Source organism: Plectropomus leopardus, chromosome 7 (assembly GCF_026936395.1).
Source record: "Plectropomus leopardus strain MGB_pleo_1.0 chromosome 7, ASM2693639v1, whole genome shotgun sequence".
NCBI classification, from domain to species: Eukaryota; Metazoa; Chordata; class Actinopteri; order Perciformes; family Serranidae; genus Plectropomus; species Plectropomus leopardus.
Window position 1 is genome coordinate 28,320,582 of NC_142182.1, and position 15,339 is coordinate 28,335,920.

General features: G+C 40.2%; 1 protein-coding gene across 3 annotated transcripts in view; it reads right to left on the reverse strand.

The window, feature by feature from the left end:
• Positions 1 to 15,339, reverse strand: part of cntn1a (contactin 1a) — a 98,722-nt gene continuing 83,383 nt past the window's right edge. For all 3 annotated transcript variants that reach the window (XM_042495847.2, XM_088080368.1, XM_088080369.1), the window contains 9 exons: positions 11,133 to 11,294; positions 10,686 to 10,835; positions 10,016 to 10,086; positions 7,543 to 7,777; positions 6,395 to 6,498; positions 5,193 to 5,382; positions 4,948 to 5,060; positions 4,661 to 4,817; positions 1 to 1,587 (listed from right to left, as the gene is read on the reverse strand). In XM_042495847.2, the coding sequence (XP_042351781.1) occupies positions 1,511 to 1,587; positions 4,661 to 4,817; positions 4,948 to 5,060; positions 5,193 to 5,382; positions 6,395 to 6,498; positions 7,543 to 7,777; positions 10,016 to 10,086; positions 10,686 to 10,835; positions 11,133 to 11,294 (1,259 nt within the window). In that variant the 3' untranslated portion in view covers positions 1 to 1,510. The remainder of the gene's footprint in view (positions 1,588 to 4,660; positions 4,818 to 4,947; positions 5,061 to 5,192; positions 5,383 to 6,394; positions 6,499 to 7,542; positions 7,778 to 10,015; positions 10,087 to 10,685; positions 10,836 to 11,132; positions 11,295 to 15,339) is intronic.

Sequence of the window (15,339 nt, forward strand, 5' to 3'; positions counted from 1 at the left end):
AGCAGTTGATAATGTTTATATATCTCTGATAGCATGTTAATAAAAAGACAAAAATAATGCAATGGAAACAATGTCGTGAGCTTTCAATGGGCTCTTGCCACTGACATGGATGGCTTTGCTCTTCTTCTGTTTATAACAGATAATGAGAAATATACTGTTAAAGGAGCTAGGCAAGTTGTCTTATTAGAAAATATAAAGTAGCCACAGATGAGTCATACATTGCACAATTATTGGAGGGTATGAGCGTCGCTACTGTTCACTATAACTGTTAATAGTGACTCTCACACAAAGCCATAAACAAGAAAGATATGAAAATGTTTACACAAAATAAAAATGCCAACATTCTTTACAAGCACCAGCTGGTACCACTGAGGTCCTAATGATACAGTCAAAACAAAAAGGTCTTTTTTTTTTTTTTTTAGTTTAGCTTTAGTTCAACAATAACCCAGATGTTATGGCAAAGACGTCACAGTTGTACAAATAGAACCAGAGGTGGCAAGCAATCAAAATAACCACCGTCACATGTTGTTTGCTGCAGTTTTACATTTAGAACTGCGTGTCTGATATGTTGTTCAGTTCCTGCTCCTGTGGTTTGCTTTACATTCAGCTCCACTAGTTTGGATCCATGTGCCTAAACTTGCTGTTGAACCATTTCAAACTTCCATGTTACAATGTCAACATGCACACAATTTGAAAGTGGTATTCTACCAATCGAGCTCATGTTATGATTTGTAAATGATTGCAGGTCAAATCTATTTTTCTTCAAATAACATCCATAGTATATTAGATAGCAAACAATATCAATTATTGGATATATTATATCAGCATGACATAAGTTGCTCTTTCCTCTACGATGTTTGTTAATATAAAATCAAGTATGAAAGGATGAGATTTGCTTTGACTGTATCTCTGTAACAAAGGGTGTGCTTCATTTTTAAAATAGAGGAAAATGCCACTGAACTGCAAGTAAAGAAAAGACAAAAAGACATTTTTATAAACTCATCCACATATCCTTCACAGCTACTTGTATACCTTTTACTATGGAATGCACTGTAGGATAGATTTTCCAAAATATAAATCAAATGAAGCCCACATTTCAGTATCTTTATCTATATCAGAAAGGTCGGCTTCATGATGTAAAAAGACTTAACAGCCAAACTTAAAGTGTGATGTCCACACTTTCAAGTCATGATCCATTTTAAAACAAGTTATTGTGAAAGATAGGTGCAGTCGTTTATATAAGGCATATTTAAAAAGTTGACAGAACTCCTTTGACACTCCTCCAAAGAGGCTTTTTGTGGATAAATAAGGGATGTCTTTGTCCATTTCCAATTTTTCCATTTCTGTGTCTATTTCCACAAACATATTCCAGAGGGGAAGAGTTGGAATATGACGTCCCGGGTTTTGCGGGGTGGAACCAAAAGATTGTGGAAAGAGTCCCAAAGTCCTTATAGGCGTCAACCATAAAGAGTCTCCTTCACGGGAAGTGAAGACAAAGATGGCGCTACATTCAGAGGTTCAGGCAGAGGAGAGCCACCAGGAGCAGGGAGAGTACGCTGAGAGACGTGGCGGACATGACGCCTCCACCTGAGAGACACACACAGATGAAGGTATGTCAGTTTTTGCTTAAACTAGAATTACTGCTCAACAGTTGTATGTCTCCACAAACCAGTGAATATTCGCTTACAGATTACATCTGTGTCTGTAAAAACATGGATGCTTTACACACATCTTTCCAGTGGCAGCACAGAAGTTCTTTACTATCAGCACAGTTTCAAGGTGGACACTCAAGATCAGTGTCACCAATTCAGTATCTGACCAAACGTTTCCCCTTCTGTTTCTGAGTTATGATGTTGAGTAATGGCCCGAAAAGTGTTTTTGCAGAACATTGTAATGTCACAGTAGACCTTTGATCTTTTGGGTATAAAATGTCATCACATCATCATTTTACCACATTAGACATTTGCAAGTTTTAGTGTCCATAACTATTGAGTTATGGACAAAAATGTGTTTTGTGAACTTGACTTTTGACGTTCGACCACCATTCTTATTTCATCAGTTTATTCTTGAGTCCAAGACAACGTTAATGGCAAATTTGAGGAAACTTCCTCAAGGTGTTGATGAGATGTTGCATTCACGAGAAAGAGACAGACACACGGTCGTGGTGACCTTGACCTTTGACCACCCAAATTTGATGAGTTCATTGTTAAGTTCAAACTAAACATTTGCGCCAAATTTGAGGAAACTTCATCAAGGTGTTCCTGAGATATTGCGTTCATAAAAATGAGACAGGTCAGATCTGTTAGTGCCAGGGACCTTGGCCTTTGACCACTAAACTGTAATCAGTTTATTCTTGAATGCAAGTGAACATTTCTGCCAAATTTGAAGAAATTTCTTCCAGGTGTTCTTGGTGGACATCTCATTCATAAGAATAGACGGACAAATGCAAGGACATACGGACGGAACACCAAAAAACATAATGCCTTCTGCCACTGCTGTTTCTGGCTAACAGACAAAAAAAAACCCTCCTAGACTGACAGTCAAATTTGCTACTTATTTAAGGGACAAAAAATATACGCCCCTTGAGTGTCCAACTCACATCTGTCAAGCTAAAGACCATGTTTGGTGTGTGAAGTGTGATATTGTACCCCATATGTCTGGAGATCACCTTAAATGCCCCTCCATTTGTCAATGCCCTGCATTTGAAATCCCCCACGGCTTAAATTCCCAGCTCTGTGAAATCAAGCTGTCAGGTGGGTCTGGCCTGAACGATAAGGGATAAGGAAAACCACAGGAGGGGTTTCCTCAACTCATCAAGATCAATTACAGAGGCTTAAGGCCTCCTCTATCCAGTCAGCCTACCTGTCAGTCCATCAGCCAGTGAGAGGATCGAGTCAGGGGGCTATCAAGGCTTTAGTCACGCACCGTAAAGTTTCCCATCTTAACCCTCCAATCTAAGGTATGAAACCTGAAGTGACAGCTCTGCTCCGGCCCACGGAAACCCTTGAGCTGTGACAAATGATAACCTACCGCCAACTTTGAACCTTGTATAATCTCACTAGCAAATGGCAGGCCAGGAATGAACAGTCACAGGGTGTCGCCTCAGCACCATGGCTTTAAAATGCGATTAGATAACAGAAGACTTTCTTCATTTTTGTTCCACTGATGTGAAACTAAACCTGAGTGAAGACAGAATGCAATAGTAGTTTGTCACAAGAGATTACTCTCACTCACTACATTTAATTTCAGTCTTCATCAAACAGAAAACACAACTGAAAGGAATCTTCATTCTTATAAATTAGTTAGTCATTAAGTCACATTTTCCATTTTTAGCTTTTATATCAGAGTGAGAATGCATGTGTATTGAAAATGTTAACCATTTTGATTTTAAAGAGTCCAAATTGTTTTTTGTTCATTTTGAGGACTTTGTATGCATTCACTTTTGTGAATGCATACAAAGTCTTACTTTTAGATAAGTCAGTTTAACTTAAAGCTGCCAGGAGTTCAAAAGTCATGAAAAATTAACAATAAAAATGTTTTAAATCCCTAAAAATATTATTAAAGAACAGATTGCAGTTGTAAAAAAAAGTTATATGTACAAATATAACAGAAACATTTAAGAAATAATACTATGTACCTGTCTTTTTACATGTAGTGATTTTATTTCAATTTGCCATTGAAAAATCTGTAAATCCCTGAAAATGTGAATAATAAACACACATCAGCTTGTCTCTACACAAATAAAGTTATGCTACTCTAAATATAATATGCTCGGTGTATTCACAGCTCAATTGACTGACTTATTAATCAACTGATAAATTAAATCTGAATTCAAATGATTCATCATTAAATATTGGGTAAAAAGATAACAGAATAGATAATTAATTAAGAGAGCATTATATATTTTTTTATTCTGCCTTAAGTAGTAAGATAAAAACGGCTTTTAATATAACTTCCAGATGAATACCATGTACTATTCTGATTCTGTCACGGTCACAGGTCGTCATTTGTTTCTGATTGTCTTTAAAGCTTCAGGAAGGTCTTTTCTAATATGAGCCAAAAGGCAACGAGTGGAGATGAAATGGTGTTGAGAAGTCACTGAAGTATTTTGGTTTAGTTTCTGTCTGTGTCTTTTCATTTAATCTTCATAAACTGAAACCAACAAGAGAGGGTTGTTGGGCCCGGCTCCTACCCCCCTGTTGAGCGAGCGAAGTAAGGAGGCGAAGGGAGCATTCACAAAAAAGCTAGCTCACTAACGTTTAAGAGAAGTGAATATTAAATCTCTTTGACCTGACGACAAATTAAAATACCAGTACTTCAACCAGCAACTTACAGTGATATAAAAATGAATTATTTCCTGCTTTAACGTTTCCATTTAATCTCCTGCTTTCAAAGTTATTAGTGTCAGTGTTGACATAATACTACATTATTCAGAAATGTGAATGAAAGGGGCGCCTGGTGCCTCAGTGGGTGGAGCAGCACCCCATGTGCAGAGGCTGTGTCCTCGCCGCAGCGGCCGCGGGTCCGAGTTCAGCCTCGGCCCTTTGCTGCATGTCTCCCCCTCTCTCTCTCCCCATTTCACGCTCACACTGTCCTGTCAATTAAAGGGCAAAAAAAATCTTTAAAAAAAAGAAATGTGAATGAAAGGTCTGTGCGTTACCTGTGATGTCGATTTTTGCCACAGCCCCGTCTCCCCCCTCTGTATGCGCCCGGACCTCCACCACGTAGTTCCCATCTGTGGGCAGGGGAAGGTCTATGTACCGCCTATAGGTTGTATACAGAGTGCCTGTGGAGTGGCCCTGCTGCCTGTACAGCACCTAGATATACACACAGATTATTTACTTCTTATTATTTTTTTATTCACAGAAATGTACAGTACTCTGCAGCTACTGTTTCACTTCAGAGAGATTATAATCTGTATAAAAGTAAACGTAGAGCTGTACTCACTCTGTAACCATCTATTGACGCCTCGTTAGCCAGCGGTTCCACGTGTTCCCAGGCAATATTTACTGACTGGCCCTTTAACTTTTTACCAATTATTTTGGGAGGTTGACTTGGAGCTATTAAAAGACAAAAAATTAAATGAATAACAATTATATTAAAATTACACATTCTATACTATGGCTCTGAGATCTTGTTTTGCATGCAGGTCCCTGCTGGTCATCACTAAAGTGCTTTAAAGAACAACATACGGGCTTTCTTGGTGTGGATCTGGAGGTGCTCGCTGGCTGGCCCGTAACCTGCGGAGTTGTAGCCTCGGACCTCAACAAGGTAGTGGGAGTTAGGTTTCATACCCTCCAGCCTGGTGTGGTTCTCCCTGCCGGGTACCACAACCCTCTGGGCCCCTCCCTCGCCGTCTTCCTGATTCCTCCAGTACTTCACCTGAGACACAGAGGGACAGAGGTGAGATGGATGGGATCCAACACCAGCACATATAGGGACTGATTTAAAGCATGAGGAGAGGGGAAAATGTCATAAAAAGCACTTATTTAATAAGTCAATAATGATAACAGGTACTGGAACAAAAAGATCTTTAGAAAAAAGTGTCTATACTTTACTTAATATCTTGTGCAACATCTACAGTATGTAGTAGTGCTTTCAAAAAAGACATTTAAAACACAACATTTTTAGGAACGATCACCCTAAATGAAAAATACCTTTTGAGATGCACAGTGTTGAAGATATCGGCTGTGAAGATGTTTGTCTTCTCTCCAATATAATGGAATTAGATGGCTCTTGGCTTGTGGTGCTTAAAGCACAAAAAAACTTCAAAATGCTCAAGATTATCCACAGCCCTTGTTGTTGCAATTTCATGTAGGAACTTTTCTCTTTCTACACCTCAGTTCAGCTGAAACATTAGTTAGCTCAGTGGTGCTAGATGAGCTAGCAGTAGATGCAGGATTTCTTCAGTGAGGTGATACAGTTGGTGTGTGTAGTTCAGTGGAAAGAAAATAGTTCCTACATGAAATTGCTCACAACAAGGTCTTTGAATTATCTTGAGCAACCGGGTCATGATTCCTGGAGAGACATTGCTCTGTTTTATTTATTTTTTGTTGTTGTTTTTTTGGCACTTTGAGCACCACAAGCCAAGTATCATGTTGTTCCATTACAGTGGAGAGAAGGCAGACATCTTTACGGCCGACATTTCCAACACTTAGTAACTCACACCAAAACAATACAGATTGATAAAAAAACACTAAAGGGAAGTAAAAAATATGTATTTTTTTATTTAGGGGTGAACTCTTGATTAATCAAGAAATTTTAATGACATTTTTTTCAAGGCATGGGTGTCTAAAAACTGTAGCTGAAACATGTTTTTTAACTTCTGCGAGACCGGAGCTGTAGTCTGTCTCACACATGCAGTAGCTCTGCCTTAGTGAAACTTTCCACTGACCTGGTATCCATCTATATTGCTCTGTGAGAGTGGCAACCACCACACGATGGCTTCTGTGGCAGACAGAGCTCTGCCATCAACACTTACAGGGGCTTCAGATGGCGCTGAGGAGAGACACAGTTTGGCAAAGAGGTTACAGAGAGAAAATCATTTTCAGGACAAGTTCTTAAGAAGTAATCTTGACTTATAATATAGCATATTTTATATATGTGAATATATTTTCACACTAATGTATCCATAACCCTGACCATAAACTATCTGGTGTTTCCTTCTCTGTCTTTTGGCCTCACTGATGCCATTTCTCTCTCAGTGATGCTCAAGCATCATTTTAGCGATGTGAATTCATCACTGTGAGGAGCGAGTGAAGTGACAGAAATCTCTCTTGGCCGATATTCCTTCACTGGGCCGTCGGACACTTTTCCGTGACTTATGGGCCACTAATCCAGTGTGTGCTCCTTCCCTGCCAGGAAACTGTCCCTGGATGGTAAATTGCCATGCTGGGCCTTGAACCAACGACACATCACATACTGTCATTAAGTTGCACACACAAAAAAAAACAATACAGCATAGCCAGCATGCACACAAACACAAAATGGTCACACCCCAGTGGAGGCAGGGCGCTTTTGCAGGCTTAGCTATTAAAATCATAGACACTCGAACAGCAAGTGCTCCCAATTCTGGGTTACCATGGAAACGGAGCATCTCTGTTACCCATCATGTCTGGGTTGCCGGTGGTTATCTCAACTGTCTGTCAGTGGAAGTTAATAACTAGGCTAAATGCTTTGCATCCTTGGGCGAATTATCAGCTTTCTGGTTCATGCTACATAGATCATGATAATCCCACCGCAAGGAAAGACGGAGAGAGGGGAAGATGGGTTCACTTTCAAGGGGTATTAAAATTCCTCACAACTATACATGAGAGCTCCTATTAAATGAGACCTTCTCCATTGAAAAACCCCTGCTAGTGATAAGTAGCTGACACTGACAGATTGAAATAGCAGAGTGTTGGCATACTGAGGAATTTCTCATTCTGTGTGATACTGAGAAAACAGGACCAGGCTGATCTGTGACATTGTTTTGAGATCAGTGTGGCACATTTCCCCTTTTATGCTTCAGTGCTGAGAGCTGTGAATCTCCACAGTGCTTACCATCCTGTGCGGAATAAATGGAGGCGGTTAGGCTGAAGGGTCCCTCTCCTTTGCTGTTGAACGCTTTGACTTTGACGTGAAACTCTGTCGATGGAGGGATGAAGGAGTCTCTGTGGATGTAGCGCTTGGCCTTGGGGTCGGGTACAGTCACCCTGCTCCACTCGTATCCATCGTGTCTTTTGAAGGCTATGATGTAGCCAAAGTTAGGCCCATAGTAGTATTGTGGCTGAACGGGCTGATGACAGAAACATTAAATAATTAATGTGGCAAATGTTTTATCCAATGCACCTTTATGTCCCAGGTGTGAATTCAAGCCTTAATCGTGTCAGAGTTTGCATTATGAATATCATGCATCATCCACTTATGCTTGTGCTATAAACTTGAATTAGCAGCATGACTCAAACTACAATAACTGCCTTCTGGCTGTATTTAAATTCCATCAAGGTGTTCTTGAGATATTGTGGTCACGAGAACACAACGGTGACCTGGATCTTTTACCACCAAATTCTAATAAGTTCATCCATGGCCCAAAGTGAATGTTTGTGCCAAATTTGAAGAATTTCCCTGAAGGTGTTCTTGACATAACACTTTTAAGAGAATGAGACAGATGCAAGATCACAGTGGCCTTGACCTTCAACCACCAAAATCTAATCAGTTTATCCTTGAGTCCAAGTGAATGTTTGTGCCAAATTTAAAGAAATTCCCTGAAGGTGTTTTTGAGATATCATGTTCACAAGAATGAGACAGAAGAGGTCATAGAGAACTTGACATTTGACCTATGACCACCAAAATTTAATCAGTACATCCATGAGCCTCAATCAATGTTTGTGTCAAATCTAAAGAAATTCTCTCAAGGCGTTCTTGAGATATCAAATTTACGATAAAGGGAAAGATAAACGGATGACCAACCTAAAAACATAATGCCTTCTGCTACTACTATCGCTGGCATGAAGGAATAAATAGGGCAAATTCCACTGATCATTTGATGTTTACACACTGTTCATTAACATGACAGCACTCTGTGAGTGATATGCACAGAGTTGTGACACTCTGTGGCTTCGATCTGTCCCCATGCCTCATTTCCTCCATTGGCTCTATCCTCACACCATATGTCCAGTAAGACATGCCTGCATTAGGGCATCGCTTACCTTTAAACACATCGTCTAATCCTCCAGCTGCTCTGGAATTGAAAGGCCATGCCTCAGCCGAGCAAAAGGCAATTTACCGCTATGTGCTAATTTATCCACAGCTGCATTGGGGAAATGGGTAATGATTCAGTTCAGTCATTGATTTTTGATGATAGTGATTGTTTTGTCTGGTACAAACTAGGAAAATATCCAACGGTTATTCTTAAGTTCCTCTATGTTGCCTAAAGTTTGACAGTTCTGTCTCTCTCATATGTCTGACCTGTTGATGAACCACAACATTTTCTTCCAAAGCATCTGAAAACTTATCATTGGCTTCTTTTGACTCATTGAACTCTTTTTATTTGTCTTATCAATTTTTTTTATTAAAAAAAAGTCTATTTTGCCAAATTGTCAATCTTCATAGATGCACTAAAGAGGGTGGAGTGCGACTATCCATTTTATTCATTTTATGTGCAACTGCAAACCAGTAACTCACTGGAATAGGTGTGTATTTTTCCTGTTATTTTTTTTTTTACAGTCAGATGATTTCATCTTTTATTATATCGATCTAGCACGTTATTGGTTTTTTTCTGGGGAGCATTTTATAACTTTGTTTTTGAAAAGTGCTCTAAATAAATGTTACCATGATGAGAAATGGAAAATATTCTCCCTCACTTAAAATGAGCTTGAGGCAATAGTTCTGAACTTTTGAACTTTACTTATCCAAAGTCAGTGTAAAACATACAGCAGATGGTGGTCAGCACACCTCCAGTTTGGCAAAGCAGCAGGAGTGCTGACATGGAAGCTACACAATGTACTGCTGCAACAAATTGTATTCTAGCCACCTTAAAAACCTATAATCTGCCTAAATATGTTAGCCGTTCCGTCCTGTCCTGTCCTGTCCTGCCCTGTCCTGTCCTGTTTTGTCCGGTCCAGTCCGGTCCGGTCCGAATGACTATTTTCCTCAGTGGACTCTGGCTTTAAAGACAACTATATAACTGCTACAGTCCCCCACTAGTAGTTGCTGTCTGACAGCAGGGTACAAAAAATAATAAAAACATTCTTTATAGGACAAGCAGTTACAGACATCCATCCTGCGCTGTACATTGCTTGGCTTCCTTGTCTGTACTCCTGCCTGCTTTTCCAAAGTGGGGGCGTGCTGACTGACACCTGCTGTAGTTAATACACTGACTACAGATTCACAAACCCACTTCAAAAGACCAATCTATCCTTTTAAGGTGATATAACAGCTGCACGTCTCTTTCTGTGAGCTTTTGGTTCAAGTTGGCTTAACAAAAGCTTATGACCCTTTTGACCCTTGTGTCCAGTGGAAAGTCCAGACCTACCGTCCATGTGATGGTCAGCTCTCTGCTTGTCCCTCCACCGCCGCCGACGTCCGAGGGCGCCACCACAGGAACTACAACAAGACAGCAACAGAGAAACTATGAGCCCACATGCTAAGAATCCACACAAACAACGCCAACCCACACAGGCTGTAACCTTCCCCTGGCAGCAGTACTGAAACATCCTTCCTCTGCAAACACAATATCAATGTCTCGACCTGTGCCAAATGCAACACCTTAATGTCAATGTGGGAACTCTGCCATGGATGGAGACAGACAGGCAAAAGTTCCCTTGTTTTGCTTCAACTCTCGAAGCTCACTCTCAAATTATGCTTATTTTTTTAAAGAGAGGTTACAGTAAGCCTGTGATTTCCATTTTATAATTGAATTTCAGTGTACAGTTTCAGCAAAGTGCTCATTTGTAGAGGTTTGTGTGGTGAGTCTGGCAGCGTGCTTCTGCTGTAGGAAATACGCACTGATGGGATTTGTGCTGACTCACTTCTACAGCGATACTTAGCACAAGTAAACAGTACTATAATAGAATGATGAAGAATAAATGTCACAATGGAAAACTGGACTCTGGGACCAAATTTCCACATGACCTTTTAAGTTAGTCTTTATATCATAAGTCTTATGTAGCAAATGTTAGACCAAAGTTGGGACATTGACTTACCTGCGTCCAAGGTTTTGTCTTTAGGTGACGGGCTGCTTGGCTCGCCTGTCCCAAGAGTGCTGGTCGCAATCACCCTGAATTCATATTCCACCCAGGGGAACAAATCCACCACTGTGGCCACCTCTGTGTTCCCCTCCACATTTGCAGGAGCTGCAGAAAAAAAACACAGATTTCATTTTACATTGCCAAAATATCAGGGCTATAGCACCATATGTTAAAACTTTATATAGCACAGGTTTTGCTGTCCCATAATTTAACAAAAAATATCCTTAAAATAACAGTAGAGTTCTATATTTAAGTCCTTGAGGCATGACTTAATTATATTTTAGCCATCTTTAAGAGACCACCATGTAGGCCTACTATCACTATGTGCTATGACCCAAATTATTATAACGCCAGAGCAAGCTCAAAGCAGCAGTGTTTATTTGAGTGTGCTGGAGTTCTCACATGTAGTGGCATTCTTCCAAACATCCTTAGAGAAGGAGTCCCTGTACTGGATGGTATATTTGGAGATGGGGTTGTGGTTGTCAGCTCCACGGCTCCACTGCAACGTTATACTCTTGTCAGTTTTGTTCACCACTCTCACCCCACCTGGGGGACCGGGGGGACCTGAGGTGAAGGGGAGAGTAAGAGACAAGTTAAAAGTGTTATTTGATGGATGATGAATACAAGTGTGGCTGTGCAGCTGTGTTGAGATTAGTGACACTGTCCCTTGGCTTTCACAAGTATAAATCCCCACAAGAGCCCAAAAGTGAACGTCCTACTTGCTTCACAAACAGACAGACAGAAAGAGGGTACAGTGTTATTGAAAGAGCTTTATCTTTATTCATGCTCATGGGCAAAGAGTCCTGAGCCATTTAACAAATTTATACTTCAACAGCAGTCTCCAGAAAGACCACTGTTTGATGCATATAAAGCACAGCACATCAAAGCCTTGAGATTTTTCTCTTTTTAGTGTTGTCTTTGAAAGACATCAGCAAGGACTGATGGATTAAGGCATTAGAGCTTAAAGCCCATTGACATATATGAACTAAAGCTTAAGCAAAAGCTTTTGAATCCAGTGTTTCTCTTGGTTCTCCTGCTCCCCTCGATTCTTCCTCTGGAACATAAAAATGGCCTAATAGAAAACCCAGACTGTGTCAAGGTTAGCCTCCCAACCCACAGCCTCAGAAATCAGCCAGGATTTACTTTTTCCAAGTCATGAATATGAGCTGAGACAAGTAAGGCGATTAAACAGCCAAGGCTGGACAGCCCTTAATCTTCCCCTTTCCTCCATGAGTCAGGAGAGAGGGCAGAGTAGTGAAAAATCAATGTACAATTCAATGTAAAGGGTGACATACTGTACAGATATTTAAATATCTGCCTGTGTCATATTGTTGCTTTGTTCGATGTGTTTGAACTAATAAATATCAGCTGCGTCAGCTGGTCTAGCCCTAGTTCAGGTCATGAGCTGTATAAAAATAATGGTCGTAGCCCATTAGTTCTTGGACTGCTGTTTTGGAACCAGAATTGACCATTTTTGGACGAGAGGTTGGAGCTGTGGAGCAGCGAGGGCTGGATAAATATGCATAATTTGGGGCCTTAATAAAATGTAAATGAGTTGAAAAAAATCCCCTGTAAAGTTGAAATTAGCTATAGAGACCAAAACCATTTTGTACCAAGCTGTTTGTTTCTGCTGTAAAGCTGGGCTTTTTAATGTGTGTGTCTATGGGGATTGACTCTGTTTTGGAGCCAGCCTCATGAAGATGAACTGCAGTTTTTGGCACTTCTGTGTTGGCTTCATTTTTCAGCCACGGAGGTTGCCGCCATGGTTCAAGTTGGCTGATTTGTCTGGCATTGTAGAAATGAAAAAGTGGCTGCGCCACTTAAAAAAAACAACAACTTATGAGCGCTGCAGGACGAATAGTGCTATTGTCAAACACTGTTCAGTGGTGTGCTGTAACCAATGACAAATAATATTTATATAACTATAGACAAGATGGATACTGCTATCTATCACTGCTATCGGTTTTAAATCGACGTCTTCTCAATATCCCCTGGCATTAGGCCTGGGCAGTATGTAATATTTCATACCTTCCTGGAATTTCACTGTGGTATACAGTATGATAGTATAAATGTGCAAAGCTAACGTTGCTGGCTGCTGGCTGTTTACAATCCCTCTACCACTGGATGTCGCAGTGTCTCGCAGCTCAGCTTCCTGTTCCACCAGTAGAGACCAGAGACTGAGCTCTGGTGGTGCATGCTGTGCACTACATGCAATGAGTTTAATAGAAAGAGGAGCACCTGTATTTATGATGGTATTGCAAAAGATACCTTTGGGATTTCAAAAAACTCTAGTATAACATAAAACCGTGATATGCCCGTGATAAGTCTACTCTGCATCGTTTTTGTTTTTGTTTTTAACTTTGCTTTGTAAAAACCCAAGCAAAATAGGAACAACATGTTGACATGGCTACACATTAGTGTGTATTTTAAATGATTTTAGATTCAGGTGGACAGTAATTGGTTGGGAAACTGAATCCTCCCACATTGAAAACATTTAGAGTGGATGTAGGAGCAGACTAAAGATGGGAAAGGAATGTAACGAGTTGACAATTAGAGCTGCATTAATGATTACTGATTAATTGATTACTTGCCAACAATTAAATAAATAACCAACTAGTTTGAGAATTGGTTATTCGGTTTGAGCATTATTTGATGAAAAAAAGTTTAAATTCTCTGAAGCTTCCAGCTTCGTAAATGCAAACCTTTTCTGGTCTCGTCCCTCCTCTATGACAGTAAGTTGAATATCTTTAGGTTGTGGACAAAACAAGACATTTCAAGACGTCATCTTGGGTTTGTAGGAACACTGATCAACATTTTTCACCATTTTCTGGCATTATATAGACCAAACAACTAATCAATTAATTGAGAAGACAATCATAAGTTAATCATCAATTAAATTAGTAGTTATTTGCAATTCAGTGAAATTCAGTCTGATATCAGGAAAAAATGTGTTTTTTCTACTTGCTGATGTACTGTATCCCTTATTAAAGTTTATGAATAGTTTTTTGGAATTCACAGACAATTACATTAACACAGCTGCATTTCAACACCATTCCAGGAGAGACTGTAATATTACGCTACAAAAACACACACACCCATCATATGAAAACAGCTTGTCTCCCTATCTCAAATCCCTACTAATAACAAGCTACAGGTGCAGAGCTGTGTTTTTAGCTCGGGACAATCTCCTGAAGCAGATCTGCTTCCTCATCTGCCGTGATAAATGGCTGTCTTTCATCTCTCCTCGCTGCGCCCCGGACTGCTGGCATTTGGCACTCCATTAGGAGCGGCCCAGAGCCTGTGTTTTGGTTCCACTCTGGGAAACGTTACAGTCAGCTGCTGTGCGTTCACCTGGCCATCTGTCAACACCTGCTAAGAAAGCAGCAGCGGTGGCAGCACACCCAGGGCACAACAGGGATCACTGGCAACCAGATCACTGCTACAGTTCTTGGGTTCCTATCTGAAGAGACCCTTTGTCCGCCAACACTGGGCCTGTTTCAAGACCCGAGGGGAGGGCTGTAAGGCAAGCTCTCACTCATCGGGAAGTGGAGGGTGAAAACAAAGCCTGATGATTCATCCTGAAGACGAAATACAGTAAATGACAGACAGAGAAATGTGGAAGAGTGGCAGTGTTTATGTTGTGCGTGTTGATATCTGTAGATGGGTGGAAGAACAAGCACTGAAATCAGCAGCTCTCCTTATCAAAATATTGTGGTGAGAGATATAAATATGATGTTCTACATGCTTTAGTCATCGAATGCTCATCACACAGCATCACATAACCATAAATATACAAGTTGCTGTAATGACAGCGGCCCCCACGGCTCCATAAAAAATGTGACTTTATTCAGTTATAATGAAGACAAATGTAAGCTGATACTATTCAAAACACTTCGTAAAGCACTGATTCCTCCTATCAATTTATTGAAATCTACTGTTTCTAATAGTACAACCATAGTAACAGCCAAGTATTGAAGGAACAGTATGTGAGATTTACTGTCATCTTGTGGTAAAGATTACATATTGCAACCAACTGAAACTTTTCTCTGGTTGGAATTCCTTCAGTGTTCATTGTTCAAAAGTTTTTTACAGAGAGCCGAATTATCCTCAGAGGTCTCCTCCTCTCCAAGACAAACGAACCTGGTGATCTAAACCAATGAAAACACTGAATAAAGCAGTTTCAAGTTAAAAAAAAACCAAAAAAAAACAACAGTATTTTTCTATGGCTGCTTGTCACTGAGGGGCTTCCAACTACATTGGATGATGCGGTAACATGAATGGTCCTGTCTGAAGTCAGTGTTTGGTTTGTCCATTATGGGCTTCTGTAGAAACATGGCAGTGTAACTGGGCGATCACCGTGGATAAGGACCTGCTCCCTGTGTAGATAAAAACAGCTACTATTCTTATTTCAGGTGATTTCATATTAAAGAAAACATTATATTATATTTCGTTTCTGCTAATATATCCCCCTTAATCATACACACTGAAATTTTAGGACCCATTACAACTTTACTGCAAAAACTTTATTTATTTTCTGTGTAACTCTCCCGCCTGGAGATTAAGTTTTTGGATAAATATGATTTGCAATGTGCCAACATACAGTATATTG